The 13,779-nt window shown below is 36.7% G+C and overlaps 3 protein-coding genes across 3 annotated transcripts in view; 1 reads left to right on the top strand and 2 right to left on the bottom strand.

Moving 5' to 3' along the window:
• Positions 1 to 325: 325 nt before the first annotated feature.
• On the bottom strand, positions 326 to 4,520 carry LOC306988422 (uncharacterized protein). Its single transcript, XM_079593415.1, has 6 exons — positions 4,292 to 4,520; positions 3,722 to 4,051; positions 2,830 to 3,144; positions 2,411 to 2,530; positions 2,036 to 2,103; positions 326 to 1,560 (listed from the first exon to the last, which is right to left on the bottom strand). Exons 1-6 carry the CDS (start codon positions 4,371 to 4,373, stop codon positions 1,501 to 1,503), a joined length of 975 nt encoding a protein of 324 aa, XP_079449541.1. The 5' UTR covers positions 4,374 to 4,520; the 3' UTR covers positions 326 to 1,500.
• A 3,807-nt stretch (positions 4,521 to 8,327) lies between these two features.
• Positions 8,328 to 13,001, bottom strand: LOC306988429 (SLAM family member 5-like). The gene is made up of 5 exons (XM_079593427.1): positions 12,513 to 13,001; positions 11,940 to 12,263; positions 11,478 to 11,783; positions 11,221 to 11,331; positions 8,328 to 9,622 (listed from the first exon to the last, which is right to left on the bottom strand). The coding sequence occupies exons 1-5, from the start codon at positions 12,559 to 12,561 to the stop codon at positions 9,525 to 9,527; spliced, it is 888 nt and encodes a 295-aa protein (XP_079449553.1). The 5' UTR covers positions 12,562 to 13,001; the 3' UTR covers positions 8,328 to 9,524.
• LOC306988408 (uncharacterized protein) overlaps positions 12,976 to 13,779 on the top strand; it is a 45,386-nt gene continuing 44,582 nt past the window's right edge. Inside the window, exon 1 of the mRNA XM_079593377.1 lies at positions 12,976 to 13,112. The gene's annotated coding sequence lies outside the window, so the exon portion shown is untranslated. The remainder of the gene's footprint in view (positions 13,113 to 13,779) is intronic.

Below are 13,779 nucleotides of genomic sequence, written 5' to 3' on the forward strand. Positions count from 1 at the left end.
AACTATTTTGAGCTATTTGTTAGTGAAATAATTTATGTATTTTAGTCTTCCTTTAAGACATGTCATACTTGCATGTTTGTGCTGAAGCAGTCAGAAAAAAGTAAAAGATTCTTTCTAGATGTTTGTTAAATGTTTATCGGAGCAACACTGATATTAACACATGATGAAGCGTTCAGTGCAGTTTTTCTGCTGAGCTTAGACCTAAAATGTAAAATACAGTGGAACATTTCCAGTATTAACTGCACAAACATGTCCTTTCTGACAAGCTGAGCAACTACAGGATACAGAGGAGAATAGTGAATCAAACACATTGATTATTGTTTTTAATGATCACTCAGTGAGTCATTTAACCGTTCATTACTGCATGCATTTTGTCTTTCAAACACATTAAAATGTACAAATTCACATAATTTCATATTTACATGTAATGCAGGGATTCGCCAATCTCACGGATCTCTTATGTCAAGCAAGCAAATAAAAACAAATACATTTATGATTTAATTAATAGCTTTTCATTTAACTCACAAACCCCAGTCTGGGAAACCTTGACATAACGGAATATTTAATGCACTTCATGTTGTTGATAACAAAAAATGGAATATATTTTCTTTCTCTATGTATTTTATATCAATATGGTACAAGATTATCCTACTCAAATCACTGTGATAAAAAAGTTCAAAAATCAAAAAGTAGTCCGATTATATTACCTTAAAATGTGTAAATTAATGGATTACGTTACAAAAATTGTCATTTGGAATCAGTTACCGACTACAATTTGTTAGTAATCTACCCAGCACTGCACTCAGAGGACCACTAGAGGCCGTTCACACAGAACGTGTGTCTCTATGCAGGTTTTTAATAGTTTTTCTATGTAAATATTCACTAGATGTACGTCTTTAATCATTGCAGAAAATTGTCAAGAGGCCCATTATAGAGATAATTGGTATATTTTAAATCGGTCTGTATCCCCCTCGGGTGGTGTTTGTTTATTATAAACTATAAAGATGTTGGCTGAGAATTTCAAACAGAGTTTAAACAAAGTGAAATTTAAGCAATAAACCTCCAGCTACACCAGCGATTCCAACATCACACTCTAGAGGAATCACAATCCTCATAGGGTTTACAGAAAATGGTCCAAAAAATAGAAAATGTCCACTAATTCAGTGGACGGAAATGCCTTGTTGATGCCAGAGGTCACAGGAGAATGATAAGAGTGGTTCAAGCTGATAGAAAGACAACAGTAAACCGAGTTCTGCAGAAGAGAATCTCTGAACACACAACACATGAAACTTTGAAGCAGAAGAGCTCCAGCAGCAGAAGACACACACCGGTGACACTCCTGTCAGCTGAGAACAGAAACTGACGCTACAATTCACACGGACTCACCAAAACTGGACAATAGAAGATTGCCTGAGAAAAATGTTGCCTGAGTCTGATGAGCCTCGATTTGTGCAAATCTTTTCCAGTGACACAATATATTTTGATACACAATAATAATCTTCACTGTATGTGTTGATAGTTCACAGCTGTCTCTGTTCTCCCCACATCCAGCAATGGTTTCTGTTAGAGACAAATATCACAAATGAATCAGTGCTCTCTTTGATCTACTGACTAAAACACTGTTGTATAGGCTGTAACCGAGAATAGGATTTAGAACGGCTTTAACAAAATATCCATGAGCCCAAAGATGAGCAATTTTGTTCACGGTTCTACGTTCATTCTTTAAATTTTTTTTTTTAAATCTTTATATATCATTAGATATTTGAGTAAGTTGAAACCTAATACTTACATTTAAAAGTAATTCTGCAATTTCTCTCAAAAATTCCTGTCGTCACTAGCGCACAGTGAATTCTGGGGTATAAGGCCGCGAAGGATACATTCTAATGTATCCTTCATTTAACGGGAAACGAAGGCTGCATTTGGAGGAGCGTTCGAATTGGGACAATCGCCATTTGAATACGGCCTTTGTAGGATGCACCTCTGAATTGGGACGCAGCTGGAGACTCCAACAATATATGATCAAGTGTTTACTGACCTGTGGCAGATCTCCAGTCTGAAGACAGTAGATGATCTGTGTGTATTCAGACTCTGTGATTGTCAGATCTACAAACACAAACCAGTGTGGATCAGTGTGAGGAGAGTTTGTGTTTTTAACACCAGTGTCACACACTCATCCTGCTCTGATCAACAGTTATGAGTAAATAAAGCAATATTTCCTTTGACATCACAATGGGTTTTACTGCCATCTAGTGGAACATGTTTCCAGTTTGAAGTTTAAATTACTTAAAGAAAGTGCATTTACAAATGACTACTTATCAATCGGTTTTAACATAAATTGCAGCACATTTTTTGAACACTTTATTTTGACCCAGAAAGTCTCATATCATTGAATGAATAAGGTAACACTTGCCCTCTTGTGTTGCTTGTTTGCAGTTCTTGCAGTGAAAGTATTTCACCAACACAACTACAGCGATGAATATCAATAAACCGGCTGATATCAGCGGAATAAGATGTGACGGCTGAATGAAATCTGTAATGAAGAGAAAACAGTAATTCAAATTAATTTAAGAGTATTTCAATGACTCTATCAAGACATCATAGACTCTCGGATCTCTATATAATCCATCATCATGAACTAAAGAAATTTGATGGAACAGAAAAGACGAAATACAAAACAAACATAAATCTGTTAACGTGACAATGTGAATATTCGTGAGTTCAACTATTTGAAGCTCATTTAAAGCTCATTAAGATAAAATAGCTCAACAGTTGTTTCCCTGCAGTATTTACAATCATTAACATCCAGCAAAATCTACTGAACTGACGTACCTGGACATGTGTGGCAGAGTTCAGGGTCGCTGAGGTGTGTAGTTCTGTTGCTGAATGAATAAGACACTACGCAGCTGTATGAATCATCCAGACACTGAATCTCCAGAGGTAGAGAGAGACTGATGCTGAGATCAGACACACTGATGCTGGACAATACACTGATTCCTGCGTACCAGGAGAGAGTCACCTGACTCACATTCAACACTGAACACACCAGTGAACATCTGGATGATGAAGATGATGATGATGATGATGATGATGATGATGATGAACAGTTCGAAGAGTTTCTGGTGATAACAGGAAAGGGCAGACGAGCTGGAGAACATAAAATCAAGGACATTGATAAGTAAACAGAATTAGTATTTGAAACACAGCATTGTACTGAAACTTGTAATCAACATGCTCAACATACAGACTCTGCTTTTGTTGTTCTATTTTTCAATTTCACATTTTCAGAAATTATAGATGGTTGAAAAGGAATAAAATCTCCCATTCACTTTTACTGGTGCTGTCAAATTGTAACGAATTGCTATACATTTTTATATTTGCATATGGATTGCATACTGTATTATGATTGGTTTTCATTTTTATCTCACTTTATTCATTAACTGCGTTTTACTATTAATCTCTATTCTCTCTAAATGTGGGTTTGCAGCTTTTCTAACCATCATTGCTAAAAGATCAACACTATTGTTTTGCTTCCTTGCACTGGCATTTCCTTCAGGAAGTGCAAAATAATAGGACATTACCTATTTATATAAACTGAGTGCAGAAAAGAGTTTTCAGTCTCACTTTTGCTAGTTAAGCACTTACGAATAACCAGATTAATCAGGAGAAGTTTTATTTTTGAGTATCATCACAGTCTGAATCATCATGAGAATCATTTACTCACCATAGACAGTAACATTGAATCTCTTGTGTGAAGTTCCTCTGCTGCTGAGGATCTGTAGTTTATAAAGTCCAGAGTGTTCAGTTCTGATGTTTCTGATGGTCAAAGATCCAGTTTGACTGTCCATCTGCAGTCTGTCTCCAAATGTCACATTACTGTCATACATATCAATGTTCTGCTTATGGATTTCAGCTATTCTAGTCTCTTGAGGTCCGAACATCCACAGTATCTGATCTTTACTCTGTACTTCAGTAATATCAGTGTTTAGAGGGACAGAATCTCCCTCCATCACTGACACTGACTTCACTTCATCTGTACCAGCGCAAAACACACCTGAAAAACAACAACAATCAAGCTCCCTTTAAGTAAATAAAAGACGGTTTAATATCTAATATTGGCTAATATTTATGAGAAAGATCAATTAGGGAAACATGACACCATGGAAAGGGTCTTCAAACAAACAATCCTTTACAAATAAACAAATAAAATAGAAACTTGACAGTAGTCTTGACTTACAGTTTATTATTATTATTATTAATAGTATTATTATCTCAAAGGATAATTATGACGTACCGTTCGATAGCAATAAACACAGACAGAAGAAAGATGCGTTGCAAATCATTTTTCTGAATGACCCACTCGTGCGAAAATCCATTTAAACAATTCCCATATGTAGCCTAGTCTAGTTCACATGTTCTATCACATAAAAAAAAACATCCATAGGATAATAAACGTTTACAAGCAATACATAATCAAATGTTATGAAGACAGTCCCATTAGGTTTGAATTTTCAGTCTGTTCTGAAATAGATCTAGGAGTCTCTCTCTCTCTCTCTCTCTCTCTCTCTCTCTCTCTCTCTCTCTCTCTCTCTCTCTCTCTCTCTCTCTCTCTCTCTCTCTCTCTCTCTCTCTCTCTCTCTCTCTCTCTCTCTCGACACAAGCGTTTACAGCATAGTGATCAGAATAAGTTATTGCACTTCCTCTCTAGAAGTTTGTAGGCATATACACCAGATTATAATTCACCATTTTAACTTGTTTTCGCATTAAACTAACATGCTTTTCACAATTCTGATCATCTAGGGGTTTTTTTTGCATCTCAAACTATCCTATTGCTGAGTTGAATAATGTATAAAGGGCCCATCAATTTAATTCATTTTTATAGCACTCTTGAAATTACGCATTGGTTCAATTGTTGTTCAAAAAGTGTTTTCAAAATGTTGGTGCCAGTGGAATGTTGATACTGTTTATGTGCTGTAGATGAGGAGGCTCCTTCCAAGATTTCCTCCTTATCCTTTTTTTATTTTTATCTGTGTTTATCTGGAAATCTCTCTGCATGACAGTTTTAAACATATTTATATGAAGCATGCACACATCAAAGTTGCCTAATCTTATCTTTGATTACTTGTTGTGTATTCAATGCTCTATTGTTAAAGAACCTTTATGATATGCAAACAAGGATGAGGGTGAGACACTGCTGGACGAAACTTGATCAAACGTTCTTTCGCCAACAATGCAGTGACCACTGCATAATAGAGCAGAATGGTGGCATGCTATTAAAAACAGTGCCAATGTACGACCCCAGACCACCGAGAAACCGTAACAGCCTTGTTCTTATCAGTTTACATCTAGAGGGTTTTATCTATCGAAACCTTGGGTTCTGGTAGGCCACAATTTTCTTCAAAGATAAGACACAACATTTGTGTCAACTTTCTCACAATGAACACGTTGAACCAGCAAAACAAGCGAGTAAGGTTTACATGCACAGCTCTTACTAGCTTACGTCCGTTACACAGACAACTACAACATGCCCGTTCACACGGATCCCTGAAAATAACTAAAAATGATGTATTATGCTGCCAGGTTAGTTGGAGACATCACTTTGAAAAGAAACGCATATTACGCATGCGCATGACATCACCGTTTTAACAATAGAGCTTTTTTGAAGTGAAGATGACAAAGGTAGAATTTTCAGAAACGTGCACTTTGAAACTCGTTTTCAAAAGCTTTTGTCATGTAAATAAACAGCCAAAAACATATAAAACATTCCGTTTTAGTTGAAAATATGTTGTGTATACAGCCCCTGAGTTCCCAACTTTTAACAAACAGACCAGAAAATCCAATCATTCAACTGGGACTTTTATGTTCTTGACTCGGTTTATTCCCTTGAGAATCTGGGCCTTATTCATTTTGGCAGGATTTGTATCATAAACGCAAGCATAACTATGTTCTAAACGTCACTAAACAATTTATTTTCAAACTAACCTTTCACCTTTACCAGTATTGAAGTATTCATATGCATTCTAGTTCTCACAACGTTCTGATAACATTAGTTTCCAGTGAAGCGCTGAGGTCTGGTAAGGGAGTTTCACAAGAGCTTTTTGTGCGGAAGCATCTCTTCACCACACATACACACTAACACTCACGTGCACTCTTGTGAGCCCAATAAAAGTTACACCAAACCAACAACAAGAAGAAAACACTTGATACCTTACACTGACCTAAATAGTTCTGACTTCTGACCACAGGTATCATTCTGACTCAGAAACCGAGCTGCTAAGGCACAAAGAAGCTCACGTTCATTCTACATTAAAAAAAGAGAGAGACGTCCTGCACATTGCTTCAATCCAAAAGCATCAAGAAAAAAACATTTTTGTGATAAGCATGTCAAGCATGTGTCAAAAACTGCACCGGAAGTGCTAAAATGCTAACTTGTTTCTTGGTTTTGACCTACAAAACTACATCATGCTGCCTTCACTTGCTTTTATTGAATCGGAATTATCATAAGTACAAGTTTTCTGGCTAAAAATTGGACATGAACGCTGTCTCAAGTCGTATTTACCACTGGGAAGGGATCATAACCTGGATAACCCGAGTTAGGCGAGCAATACAATATAAACATCGCGGAGGAGAGAACCGACAAGCTGTGACTGCTTTTCTTTATTAGTTTTTCTAAAGTAGTGCATATTTGTGTGGGATGCTAAATATAATTTTTGCTTTAATAATATTTTCCTAATAAATAGGCAAGAATAAACTGTATCCTACATGATTCCTGTTCTTTCTGTCAACAAAGCACTTGTAATCACGACTTCAGAAGTGGAAATAGGACATTTTTGACAGCGTGACGGCAGCAGAATTTCACCAATAATATAAGTGCACCATCTTAGTATATAGGCTTATACTCTTTTGCTGGATCCCAATTTGTGTACTTGTGCACTATTCTATTACATTTTGTAGTACAAACAGTGCAAGTAGTGTGTTCAAACAAAAAAATCCCAAAAAAGAAAATGTGCCCTTCAAGTACAGATGATGCAGAAAAAGAAAAGTTAATTTGTGTGGAACGTTAGACACTTTATGCACTCACCTGTGGAGGGGATCAGACTGACACTGGAAGTCTATATCATATAAGATTTATACACTAGACAGCTGAATAGTACAAGTGCACAGTGTATGTTAATTGTGACACAACTATTGCTCATACTTTGAAAATCAACCTGTTCAATTGGTTGGAACTGCTGTTGTCATCTCTGCTCTGGCTCCCTCTAGTGTCACTGACATGAACTCACACCATCATACAATTAACAGAGTTTACACACACTTTTGAGTTATGTAGTAATTAAATAATTAATCAATATTAGTCCATGACAAACCTTACCTGTCTCGGCAGAAGTCAGTAAAAGTAAAAGATTCTTTATAGGGTTAAAAAAGGTTTTATTGGAGCAATTCTGATAAAAAAAAAACAATGTTCACACAAGTGTTCAGTGCAGTTTCAGATAACACTACATTATAAAAAAGTACAAAAGGGTTTTGTTAAAGGTGCCATGTACCTGTGACTTAAATTAAAATAATAATAGTATGTCAAGGTCAGTATAAAACACATTACACAAAACACTAAGAATAAGTAGACTTTTTCTTTTTGAGGTTTTCCATAAAAAGCACTGTGATGTTTTAAAAAAACAAAATTCTGATCAGAAATTTTTTTTCAGCTGGTGCTTAGAAATGCTGGTCTTAACATTAAAGGCACAATGAAGGCATAATATATTAAACATTTGGTAAACAATTTTTAAAAGCACTTTTTGTTAAGGCTGAGGTGTAGTGCTACACCAATTGAGAGTAATATGATTGTGTATGTGTGTTTACAATATACAGCATGTATTCTGCTCACAGTTAAAATCTCAAATAAGATTCTGGTAATGGAGTTGAGCTTGTATGAACATGTCTTGTCTAACAGGTAAACATCTATCCGCAGAACAAGCAGGATGGAAGGTCATTGTAGGATTTAGTCTGAACAACTGTTCATAACTCTCTGTGAATATATCCTTGTGGTCTCTAGACACACTTCAGCCCACAGCAACTTTCTCTAAAATGAATTACTTAAAAATGACAGTGTACAGTGTTGTGAACGTTACTTTAAAAAAGTAATTAGTTATAGTTCACTATTTGTTCCAAAAAGATAGTAACTGAATTACTCTATGTAATAAAAGTAACTCGTTACCAGGGAAAGTAACTATTTGTGTTACTGTTTAAAAAAAAGTTGCTATATGTCAAAGAATTTGGATTTTTTTTAGCAGTTTTCACAAGTCAGTTGAAATGAGTAGAACAGACAGGAGTTTGTACATAACTATCTATATTTATTGCACATCAACAGACAGCAAGAGGTTTATCCTGCACTAAACAGTTACACCATATAAAGTGCATTTAACTCTAGCAAATTAAATCAAACTCTCTCAACCTGAGACAACAGGTCAAGTAAACAACCTGTACTTTCCAAGTGTTTTGTTCACAAACCTTTAAAAAACAAAAAAGTGTGTTTAGCTCTGTAGTCTCATTCTTAATTAAATAAATCAAACTCCCAATGTCAGACAAACTGGTATGGTAGACATTCTGTACTTTAAGTATTATCTTCAAAAGTAAACAGTTAAATTATATAAAGTGTGTTTGCAGTAATTGTAGCAAATTAAATAAATCAAACTCTAACAACCTGAGATAAATAGTTTGGAAGACATAGGCTGCTGTATTTCTTTATCTTCATTAAAAAAATAAACAGTTTAACAAGATGGAGTGCTTTTAACGATTGAACTTCAGCTCCTAATCTACCCATCCAAACACTCCTTCTAAAACACTCATGTGTTCATGTGTCCGTCGTGTATCCGGCTAACCCATGTAGCCTAACCATCCTACCCTTCAAACCACTGATTGTATCTAAGCAGCAGCATCATTTCAAACCTCTTGTCTGTCAGCCTGTTTCTCTTTGGGGTGAAGACCAGCTTCCCCAGGCTAAATAGTCTCTCTACTGGGGCACTGGATGGAGTGGCTGCATTGTATTTGAGGGAAATTTTCTTTATTAGTGGGAATCCCTTGTGCTCCTGATTTTAAATAGTCAGCGACTTGGCTTTCCACAGAAGCAGAGGTGTCCTCCTCATCCTCAAAGGAAAAGAAGTCATCCTCTATGGCCGAGTCGTGCTGAGGCTGCGCGTGGTACTTGTTGGCTAGTCTTCATCTTGAGCTGTTTTCCGGCACTCCGCAGGCAGGCAGACACTCACACTCACACTCACACACTCACACTCACACTAAGAGAACTAAGAGAGAGCTACTGGGAGGCTACTGTTAGTGGCTTCATCACTGTGCAGTATTCTATGAGGAACTGGTACTCCCGATCTGTGACGGCCTTCAACCCAAAATTGTAGGAAATGGTGTTGTAGGAAATATAATATTTCACAAAGTTTGAACCATTGTCTGTGACAGTAGCTGTGATTTGGTTAGAAATACTAAAGGATGAGTGGATATTGTCCAGTTCAGTAGCAATGCTGTCATACGTATGACGACCCTTGAAACGTCTGCAGGGCAAGGCTGCTTTCTTTCGCTCTAGGCTGTGTGGATCTAACCAGTGGTCTTCTCCATTGGCTTCCTGAAAGAAAACAAAACAGGAATTAAAATGTGTAAAACAAAATTGTGTTTGTCACACAATTTTTAAAAATTATTTATTAAGCTTTGAATTATAAGTTTATAGTTAACATTAACAACAGACTGTTGGTGCATGTCTCTCTGTGTGTGTGTGTGTGTATAATATATATATATATATACACACAAACACACACACACACACACACACACACACCAGCAGTCTGTTAATGTTCTTGTAATCCTTCAATATAAAATACGGTGGCCGAGAGAGCTCAACGTCCTGCAACTGAAAAAAGCACATGCAAATAGAAAAAACATTTTCTAATATTTTCTAGCACAATGGGGTGCCTTCAGTATTGCTTTTGCTATTTAAATTACATTTTTGGGAATTTTTGGCTAATTAACAGCACTTTTTTTTTTTCATTGGTGATCACTGGTGGAGCTGGAAAAAAAAGTCAACTGGTGGTTCCGGCACTGGTTTTCTTGCATTTGATTCAGCTGCCATTGAATCAACAGGGTTGATAATCCATTTTGTTTTTGTTTGATAATCCAATTCTTTTGTTGATTTGATGACATACCCAATGCATCACTGTCTGAGTCTCTGTTACAGATATCTTTGGCTTTTCAGACAGTTAAAGGAATAGTTCACTTCAAACTGAAAATTCTGTCATCATTTAGCCTACTCACCCTCAAGTTGTTTCAATCCTGTATGAGTTTCTTTCTTCTGCTGAACACAAAGGAAGATATTTTGAAGAATGTCAGTAACCAGACAGTTAAATAGCCCCATTGACTTTCATAGTAGGTCAAAAGAAAATACTATGGAAGTCAATGGGGTACATCAACTGGTTGGTTATTTACCAACATTCTTCAAAATATCTTCATAAAGGTTTGAAACAACCTGATTTATTTTGTTTTAGTTTTAGTTCTTCTTGTTGCGTTTCTGCAACAGATGAATAACAATTCATTAGTTTTTATATGTTTTATTCATATATATTTATATTTAATCGTTTTATTCTCCCGCAGCCCGCACACACATTAGTGAGTGCATTAGATTAGGCTACCGCTCGCGCTCGGCCATCAAATCTAGTCCCGCGCCGCACGTCTCTAGATCAAGTATAGCAGCGGGAAATATCGGGCTCGGGCAGAGAATCTAAGCTCTAAACAGGACAGAGAAACACGGCGGATATCGCTCATATACTTTTTGTTGACGACGTAGTTAAGGCGGCAGGCGTGTGTTGCTTAGTTCCAAAGTGCTGTGGGAAACCCTGTGTTACGTTAACATGCCGGACACCTATTCAGCCTGTTGTTCTGTGTGCTATTGTGTAGCTGAATAACTTGCCTTTCCAGATTAAATGTCTTTTCTTGGTCTTGGATTTTGTGAAATAAATTTCTAAATAAATGCGACTTATAGTCCGGTGCGACTTATATATGTTTTTTTCCTCTTCATGACGCATTTTTTGACTGATGCGACTTATACTCCGGAGCGACTTATAGTCCGGAAAATACGGGTATATTTATAATAGTGTCAATACCAGATATTGTGGCACATCTTAATTTCACAAAATGAATGTTCATATCTTTGATGAAAAACGTAATACTTGCCCTCTTGTGTTGCTTGTTTACTCTTCCATTTGAGAAAGATTGGCACCACAATTAATACAGACAGACTCACAAAACCAACTATCCACACCAAAGGTGACGGCTGCATGCGTTCTGTAATAAACAAACGGAAAATAGTAACAATTATGAATGAGTCCTGCAATGTTTGCATCTCACTTAATACGTCTCTGTTGGAAATCTGTTTTAAACTAGATCTAAAATCACGAATTAATTAATCAATAATATCAGTGTTGTCGTACCTGCACATGTGTGACAGAGTTGACTGATATCCAGATGTGTGGTCTGGTTGCTGATAGGATTGTAGATCACACAGCTGTATGTGTTTTTATCCTGATATTCCACCTCCAGAGGTAGAGAGAGACTGATGCTGAGATCAGACACACTGATGCTGGACAATACACTGATTCCTGCGTACCAGGAGAGAGTCACATGACTCACATTCAACACTGAACACACCAGTGAACATCTGGACACTGATGAACGTTCAGATGATGATGATGAACAGTTTGAAGAGTCTCTGGTGATGACAGGAATCTGTAGAGGAGCTGGGAAACATGGAAATTGTTCAGGTCAGGAGAACCATGTTCATTTAATAATCATCCCAGCAATCACGAAACATAAACATCTGCATACCTCCGTCCCTCAATCCCCTACACCAGCCCAATATCTTGATTTCTTGATCAACACTTAATTTTACTCACCATAGACAGTAACACTGAAACTTTGTGTTATATTTCTGCTGAAGATGCTCAGTTTATAAAGTCCAGAGTCTGTGGTTCGGATGTTTCTGATGGTCAGAGATCCAGTTTGACTGTCCATCTGGAGTCTGTCTCCAAATGTCACATTACTGTCAAACATATCAATGTTCTGCTTATAGATTTCAGCAATACGAGTATCTGAACTGCCATGTCTAGTCCACAGTATCTGATTATCTCTCTGAGCTTTAATATCAGTGTTTAGAGTGACAGTTTCTCCCTCAGTCACTGACACTGACTTTTCTTCATTTGTACCAGCAGCAAAAACACCTGAAACACAAACAGAAACCTTTTTATTTTATTGTAATTGTATTTTTACATTTAAAAAAAAAATACATTGCAAAAACGAGCATGCCTTTCCCCCTCTGAAGACTTGTTTTCCACTTATTTCGCAGTTCCTCTTCCACCCTTAGCCTAGGCTACTAATATGCTAGGTATTGAAAATGGCGAAATACGAAAAGACATAAAATAGCTACGTTTGGGAGTGAAACCACATTTAATACAAATTTCAACACTTACCACGTGAGAACCAAATCCACAGACAGAAGAAAAATGATTTATGAATCATATTCACAATTCCCTACATATCCGAGCCACCTAAAAAAAACTCCTCGTTCATGACTTAGTTTGTTTGTTTGATGAAATCCAACAATGCGATCCGCTTTTCTCAAATCTATGAAAATTTAAGTAGGCTATATCTTCAAGTAGCTAATCCTACGTTTAAAAGATCATTTCGAATAATTAAGTTATTAGTAGGCTAGGCTACTAAAATCTGTGAATTCAGTAGGCTATCGTTTTCGCTTCTGATACACAAAAGCCCGTTACAATGAGAGTGGGCTCCGGCTGGTATAATGCAACAGGCCTATTCGTGATTCATCCTCTCATTTAAAACAAACAAATTTTTTTTTTTTTTTTTGCGGAAAATGAAATACAGAAAAAGAAATTCAGAACCCAAAACGCAACTTCATGACTTCAGTTTCAGACTTCCAGACTTCAGTTACTTCGTCTGGTCGGGAAAAATAGCCCCGCCCTTTAGTTCAGTTCTTGAGGCGTCTTTACAGTACGATATAGCATTAGAGAATAATCAGCTCTTTCTTCGACACAAACAGGATGAAGACTGTAAGTTGGGACTGTTATGAGGGTGTTAAAGTGCAGATTTTTTGCATGATTATATTTACTTTGCTCTACTTGTGGTTTGTTTCTCTGCTCTTCAACTCCTTCCTGTCATTTTCCTCTCAGAAAAAAAAATCCTTTCAGAGTACAGCTCTATAATATAACTAACAGCTTGCAACAGCTGAATGTAAACATTTTTCCTGCGGTCATCAGTCTCTAATCTACCAAATACAATTAACCGTTTTTATTATTTGCATGTCAAACATCGCAAAGCTGCTGCTTAGTAAATAAATCGGTTGACAGGTGTTAGGTTTAAATATGAAAAAAAAAAGAAAAGAAAAAGGAAATGTTGGCATTATGACAAAGACATATGGTGTTTAACAGCTTAGCACATCCTGCAGCACAAGAGGCCTTCAAAATACAGAATATCTGAGATGTCAAATCACTGTACAAAAGTTACATAAACTTATGTATTGAATAGTTGATGTCATTTCACTTTATAGCCACTAGTTCACACTATCAAGAGATTTTCTGACACTTTGGGTTTTGGTTGGCCACTACTTCCTGTACAGCAATCTAGTTTAGTTGAAAAGAAGTGTGTGTGTGTGGTGAATGTTTGTGCATGTGGGAATAATGGAGAGCACTATTCCTGTGTCTAGCATTATTTTAGGAA

The sequence above is a fragment of the Phoxinus phoxinus genome (assembly GCF_949152265.1).
Source record: "Phoxinus phoxinus genome assembly, chromosome: 20".
NCBI classification, from domain to species: Eukaryota; Metazoa; Chordata; class Actinopteri; order Cypriniformes; family Leuciscidae; genus Phoxinus; species Phoxinus phoxinus.

What these genes read in the sequence shown, in the direction of transcription:
- LOC306988422 (XM_079593415.1), bottom strand. Translation starts at nt 4,373, where the DNA reads ATGGATTTTCGCACGAGTGGGTCATTCAGAAAAATGATTTGCAACGCA. An exon ending in ACTCTGCCACACATGTCCAG is followed by an intron (nt 2,531 to 2,829) that starts GTACGTCAGTTC and finishes TCTTCATTACAG; the next exon opens with ATTTCATTCAGCCGTCACAT. An exon ending in AGACTGGAGATCTGCCACAG is followed by an intron (nt 1,561 to 2,035) that starts GTCAGTAAACAC and finishes TGTCTCTAACAG; the next exon opens with AAACCATTGCTGGATGTGGG.
- LOC306988429 (XM_079593427.1), bottom strand. Translation starts at nt 12,561, where the DNA reads ATGATTCATAAATCATTTTTCTTCTGTCTGTGGATTTGGTTCTCACGT. An exon ending in ACTCTGTCACACATGTGCAG is followed by an intron (nt 11,332 to 11,477) that starts GTACGACAACAC and finishes TGTTTATTACAG; the next exon opens with AACGCATGCAGCCGTCACCT. An exon ending in TAAACAAGCAACACAAGAGG is followed by an intron (nt 9,623 to 11,220) that starts GCAAGTATTACG and finishes GTTTTCTTTCAG; the next exon opens with GAAGCCAATGGAGAAGACCA.